Source organism: Lissotriton helveticus, chromosome 3_1 (genome assembly GCF_964261635.1).
Source record: "Lissotriton helveticus chromosome 3_1, aLisHel1.1, whole genome shotgun sequence".
In the NCBI taxonomy this organism is placed as follows: Eukaryota; Metazoa; Chordata; class Amphibia; order Caudata; family Salamandridae; genus Lissotriton; species Lissotriton helveticus.
In genome coordinates this window covers 1,134,831,683-1,134,838,653 of record NC_136061.1, presented here as the reverse complement: position 1 = coordinate 1,134,838,653, position 6,971 = coordinate 1,134,831,683, and the positions used below count along the sequence as shown (strand labels likewise).

At 49.2% G+C, this 6,971-nt stretch overlaps 1 protein-coding gene across 4 annotated transcripts in view; it reads right to left on the bottom strand.

Annotated features, from left to right (window-relative positions):
• Nucleotides 1–317: 317 nt before the first annotated feature.
• PRPF40A (pre-mRNA processing factor 40A) overlaps nucleotides 318–6,971 on the bottom strand; it is an 879,874-nt gene continuing 873,220 nt past the window's right edge. For all 4 annotated transcript variants that reach the window (XM_078681728.1, XM_078681731.1, XM_078681729.1 and 1 more), the window contains one exon: nucleotides 318–885. In XM_078681728.1, the coding sequence (XP_078537854.1) occupies nucleotides 793–885 (93 nt within the window). In that variant the 3' untranslated portion in view covers nucleotides 318–792. The remainder of the gene's footprint in view (nucleotides 886–6,971) is intronic.

Below are 6,971 nucleotides of genomic sequence, written 5' to 3'. Positions count from 1 at the left end.
AAACGGTGAACGTTCAAAGAAGACCAAAATCAAGGGCCCCTGGTTTGCTTATACTACCAAAACACAGCACAACAATTCAATTGTGCTGAAAAGGGAACTAAAATGTTAAGTTTGTAATTCTGCTTAAATAATCATTTACATATTTAAAAAGCCCGTCCCTTAATTTATCCTGCAGACAACTAATTCATCTTTTCTTTGCCCAGCTGAGAAGAAATCTTATGGCTCAATTAAAATAAAAGCAATCCATGCTGAATGGCTGAGCTTTTTATAGAAAGTCTGAATATTGCTGAAAATGTCAAATGAATACTAGAACAAGCTAGAAGACAAGTTTTTAATATTTGATAAAATATACAAAAATAGTCCAATTGGCAAAGTTTGTGTACCATGGTGATTTGACTCCACTGAGCAAAAACGTATGTCACAAGGGTAAAACTTAAAAAGAACATCGAAATAAAACTGAATTTTAAAGCGAAGAGCAATCCTCAACTTACGAAAAATATTGAAGCCAACATTGATTTTCTGACAAATATACTGCAATGGTCATCTAAAATGTGGCAGATCCTGAAAAATGTTCTTAAGGCAACTTTTTAAAATAAAACGTACAATTGGATTTAAATTTTATTCACATCTCAGAACAGATGCTCAAATAATGCCTTAACAATAGCCACTTCATTTACAAAAGCAGCAGCTATGTTAAAACCCAGTGTTATTTCAATTAAACTTATTAGAAACAATAAGTATTCAAAATCAGGTTATTTTTTATTACATTTCAGTAAACGGTTGGTTTTTAATTTATTGATCATCATCCAGTTGCTCTAATAGGGTCCTCCTTCGTTTTTCTAATTCTCCTTCACTCAGCTCACTCCCAGACGTATCCCAATTACCCTGTAAGGAAACGCAAGCAGCGATAATTACAAGTCCCAACATTTCCTTTTTCAACTGTTTCATAGCTCACTACCATTCATGCCATAGTTTCTCACCTTTGTGCATTCTGAAGTTTATGACAGCAATGTGTTCAATAAGAACTCAAGACAGAAATAAGAAAAATATGCAATTGCACGAACAAGGTAAAAAAAATCCACTTTTTCTGGGACCATAATCGCAGGCATGAATACTGAAAAGCAGCTGTTAAACAAAAACACACATACGCAAACAATTTTTAAATAGTTGTTAGCTCATTTTCCACAAACGTAGTGGAAACTTTAATTTAACAAAGTTTCAATTACACACAGCTTGCAAATGTTGAGAAAAAAATCTGAATGGCTGGTTGCCAAGGATAAAGGTTTATTACAAATGGAAGTGAAGATTCAGAAAACAATACAAACAGTAAATGCGACCATGGCTGGTGCTCACATTCAAAGATTTAATGTATAGCAAAACAGAGGACCCAACAGTGGCTACTTACCAGGACCCATTGGTTCCCCTGATTACTCTCTCTAAACTAATATCTTGAATATTATATTGTAAGCAAAATCACAATTAAAAAGTGTAAAAAGAGACACAAGGAACAGGATCATAATGCAGTATTGCGGTCAGTTGCTCTTAGCATACCTCACAGATTGTACTAAATTAGAAAGGTAACAAAAAGTCATTTATAAAACTAACTAACTATGACAGCCATCAGCTAATGGCCATTATCAATGCCAAAGAAAACAATTATTTTGTTCTTATGCCGTTATGTACCATCCGTGGGGTTCGGATAGTAAATACAAACTAGCTTAATGCAAGATTAAAGAGAGTTACTTAACTTCGGTAATTACCCTGCTGGTGGATACTCTATTTCCTTGCAGATTCCTCGTCTTTTTAATATCCCAATAGTAGGATAAGTGCCCCTTTTTTGACATAGTCACTCTCACATTTTGCCTGGTATCTAAATCAATGTTGACAGACGTGCACTGGGTTCCTGCTATCCTGGTCCCAGTGCCAGGTCTCTTTCCCTAAAACTATATGAATCCAGCAACTGTCAAAACCTTTAGTTCCTCCTGTAAGTCCCTAATAAATGGCACCACCCAAAGAGACCCTTCAGCATAAACATGCAAACTGCAATTGCAGGCTGCGTGCCATGGTGCAAAGAAAAGTGAAAACATGACATGGCAGTCATCCCTGTGTGCCAAGCCTGCAGACACTGCAAGCAGTATTGATAAGCCACTCCCTACAGCAGGCTTTACAGAATGAACCCAATGTGCACTATACCACATGTGTAGGCATATCTGCATGAGCAAATATGCCCATGTGATATCTAAGTCGATTCTTAGATAGCACAAGTGAACAGGGAAGCCATTTTAAGTACTTGTTCTGGACACTTAAAAAATGAATTCTCCCAGCTACATGATGGCTGCACTGATATCTTTGGTGTTTGGTATAAAACACCTTGCATTAACAAACCCACACTGATTCCAGTGGTGGACCCGTTAATAATGCATGTACTAGGAGGGCACCTTAGAGGTGCCCCTGAAAACTTACCAGCCTCTCATGTGCTGGCTGCCTGGTGTTGAAGCACTAGTTACTTACCTTCGGTAATGATATATCTGTAAGAAACAGTAGTTAGTGTTAGATTCCTTACCTTAGAATATCCCCAGGCATCAGACTGGATCCGGAAAGTTTTCGTCAGCAGTACCCTTGCGCGTCGGTAGGCGTCGTCTGCGGCTCCGCGTCCATCGTCGGTGTGATCGCCGGGATGACGTTGGAGTACTTAGACGCCGCCCTCGCGTGCCGACGTCAGTTCTGTGCACAGCTTTCTGCGCCAGGAACGCAGAGCCATGCAAGAAACAGACACTGGTGCCATGAAACTAGGGCCCTCAAAGGGAGATACCTTAACCCTAGATATCGGTTCTCAGAATGGAGAGGATGGGTGGGGCGGTAAGGAATCTAACACTAACTACTGTTTCTTGCAGATATATCGTTACCGAAGGTAAGTAACTTGTGCATTTGAAAGAAACAGGTTAGTGTTAGATTCCTTACCTTTGAATAGATACCCCAGCAATACCAACCCCAGTGGTGGGTCTGCGAACCAAGATCACACCAGAGAGTCCTGGAGAACGTAACGACCGAAAAAGCCATCTCTCCGGACTTGGCTGTCCAGGCAGTAGTGCTTAGCAAACGTGTGCAGCAAGGCCCACGTAGCTGCCCGACAGATGTCCTGCAAGAGGACTCCCCGACCCAGGACAGTAATAGCCGCCGTGGCCCGAGTGGAATGGGCGCGCAGCCACACAGGAGGCTCCTTTTTCGCCAAGGAATAACAGACCTTGATGCACAAAACGACCCACCGAGAGATGGTGCGCTTGTGCACCGCACGTCCCTTCTTAGCGCCTATGTAACCAACAAAGAGCTGGTCGTCGACCCGGAACTGGCGTGTGCGGTCTAGATAAAAGGAGAGCGCACGTTTTGGGTTCAGACGGTGGAGCCTCTTCTTCTTTCGAGGGATGCAGAGGCAGAAAGAAGGTGGGCAAGGTGATGGACTCCCCGATGTGAAAGGCTGTAACCACCTTGGGCAGGAAAGAAGGACGAATCCTCAGAAAAAAATGTTGTCCAGATGGACAGAGAAGAAAGGAGACTTAGAAGATAGAGCCTGGAGCTCACTCACTCTCCTGGCAGAGGTGATGGCAACCAGGAAAGAGGTTTTAAGAGTCAAAAGACGAAGAGGACAGTTAGGAAGTGGCTCAAAGGAAGCGCACATCAGATACGTCAGAACAAGATTCAAGTCCCACCGAGGCATCACGAAGGGAACAGGAGGAAACATGTGCGTGATGCCTTTCAAGAATCTATTTACAACAGGGGACTTGAAAAGAGAAATCTGATCAGGAAGCCTTAAGAAGGCTGAAATGGCCGAGAGATGGCCATTGATAGTGCTCAGAGCAGAGCCCTGCTGGGCAAGAGAAAGAAGGAAGAGGAGAACCTCTGAAAGGGGGGCAGAAAGTGGATCCACAGCGTTTGCTGTGCACCATGCCACAAATTTGTTCCACCTGCAGGCGTATACCGTTTTTGTGGAGGGACGCCTGGCTGCCAGAATTCCATCACAGACTTCAGGAGGCAAGTCAAATGGCCTAAACTGTCGCCGCTCAATCTCCACGCATATAGGTGGAGACTGGACAGGTTCGGGTGGAGGACCGTCGCCTGCTGCTGCGACAGAAGGCCCTCCAGAAGAGGCAGACAAATTGGGGGATCGCCTGACAAGCTGAGTAGCTCGGGATACCAGTGTCTTTGTGCCTAGTCCGGAGCCACAAGGATGACATGGGCCCGGTCTCGCCTGATCTTCTTCAGTACTCTGGGCAGAAGTGGTATAGGCGGAAAGGCGTACAACAGACCAGAGCTCCACTCGCGACAAAAAGCGTCGCCGAGCGAGTGCCGCCTTGGAAATTCCAACGCGCAGAACTGATGACAATGCGCATTCTCGTTGGTGGCGAATAGATCTAACCAAGGCTCTCCCCACTGCCGAAAGAGACCTTGCGCCACGTCCGAGTTCAGACGCCATTCGTGATCCATCATGCACTGGCGGCTGAGTTTGTCTGCCCTGGCGTTCAGGGAACCTGCCAGGTGTTGAACCACCAGGGTGAAGTCCTGGTGTTCCAGCCATGTCCAGAGGTGCAGAGCCTCCTGACAAAGGGTCCACGACCCCACCCCGCCCTGTTTTTGCAGTACCAGATGGCGGTGGTGTTGTCCATGAACACCTGCACTACACTTCCCCAGACAGACGGAAGGAATGCCTTCAGTGCAAGCCGGATCGCCCGCAGCTCCAGAAGGTTGATATGGAGCCGGGACTCCGCCGGAGACCAGAGGCCTCTGATCTCCGCCTCTCCCATGTGGCCCCCCCATCCCAGGAGGGACGCATCCGTCACTAATACATGCTCCGGTTGGGGAAGGGAGAGGGATCTGCTGCTGACCAAATAGCGGTCGATGAGCCACCACTGCAACTGTCTTGCAGTGCCTTCCGAGATCAGGACGTGGTCGGACAGGTTGCCCTGATGCTGTGCCCACTGAAACTTCAGGTCCCACTGCAGAGCCCGTATCCGCCACCTGGTGTGATGCACCAGCAGAATGCAGGAGGCCATCAGCCCCAGGAGCCACAGAGTCAACCTGACCAAGATTCGGGATAAAGGTTGAAAGATCGGAATCAGAGCCTGAATATCCCGAACCCGCTGCTCGGGAGGATAAACCCAAAACTGCGCCGAGTCCAGAACCGCTCCGATGAAGAGGAGCTTCTGAGAGGGGAACAGGTGTGACTGACTCCCTGCGAGTGCAGGAGATCGGCTGTAGTCTGGAGGTGGGAGACGACTTCAACAACCAGTCGTCGAGATAGTGGAAGACTGAAACCTCTGATCTGCGCAGAGGCGCTGCGACCACCGCCATCACTTTCGTGAACAACCGAGGGGCACTGGTGAGGCCAAAGGGGAGCATGGTAAACTGAAGTTGCTCGCGGCCTACCGCGAACCGCAGGTAGCGCCGGTGAGCCGGCAGGACGGGGATGTTGAAATATGCGTCCTGCAAGTCCAACGCTACCATCCAGTCTCCAGGGTCCAGGGCAGCCAGGACCTGAGCTAAAGTCAGCATCTGAACTTCTCCTTCTGGAGGAAGCCGTTGACGCGCCAGAGGTCCAAGATAGGGCGTAGGCCTCCGTTGCCCTTCTTGGGTCCCAGAAAGTAGTGGGAGTAGCAACCACGTCCTACTTCTGGCCCAGGAACGCGCTACATGGCCCCCAAGAGGGCCATAACTTCCTCCTGCAGAAATTGCAAGTGATCCCAGACATGCGGTGGTACTCCGGTGGCATGGCTGGAGGGGTCGCCTTGAAGGGGAGGGAGTAGCCCCTTCGGACGATTTGCAGCACTCACCTGTCTGAAGTGATAGTACGCCAGTAGAGGAGGTGATTGCGGACCCTGCCCCCCACTGGCGTCGAATGGGCCTGAAAGCTTGGACTAGGAAGGCTTTGAGGCAGATGTTGCAGGAGTGGATGTGGACCGACCGAGCCTCTGTCCCCCTGCACCGCCAAGGCAGTTCCCACTTCCGCAACTGCGTTGAGGTTGGTTCTGTGGCCTGTGGCTGGACGAATCTGTGGGGGCGCCCCTTCCTTGGCCACGAAAGGGGCGAAAAGCAGAAGTTTGCTGGCGCTGGCCCGATAGGCCCAAGCACTTGGTTGTAGCCCTGGCGTCCTTGAAACGCTCAAGCGCACTGTCTGCTTTGTCGCCAAAAAAGCGACGGACATTGGAGGGCATGTCCATGAGCGTGGACTGGACATCCCCTGAAAAATTGGCGGACCTCAGCCAGGCGTGGCGACGGATCGACACCATCGTGGAAATCGCTCTGTCCTGCGAGTCCGTGGTATCAAGTCCACATCTGACTGAATGGCGTGCTGCATCCTGCCCCTCAGCAAGTGCTTGGGCGAGCCGTGCCTGGGCCTCCTCCGGACACTGGGGCAGCACGTCCACAACCGTGTCCCACAAGGAGTGGGAGTAATGGCCCAAAAGGCAAGCGGTGTTGATAGACCGCAACCCCAAACTCAGTGAGGAGAACAATTTCTTCCCAAACTGTTCAAACCTTTTGGATTCCCGATCTGGAGGAGCAGTCGGGAACGCGATCTGAGACGTAGAGGCCTGGATCACCAGGCTCTCAGGGGTGTGGTGAACGGACAGAAAGCAGGGGTCGCCCGGAGCCGTCGTCGGGCCATGTTCCGATCCACAGGGGGCACTGTGGAGGGCTTGGACCAAGTGCCCATCAGAACGTCCTTGAGAGCTTCATAGGCTCCGAAGGGCTTACTGGCGGTTGAAGCACCTCGGTGAGGAGATTAGTCCTGCGCAACACCATGCCATAGGAGCACCCTAGGAGCGATGAATCAAGTGTCAGGCGAAGTATCCAGACCACTGGCCTCCCCCAGCCTTTCTGCCCAGTCCTGACTTAACTGGCACTATTGTGCCAGAGTGTCCTCAGACCCCTCCCAGTCTTCCCCCTTCATCCGTGTCCTGAAAAACAGGCGGAAATGA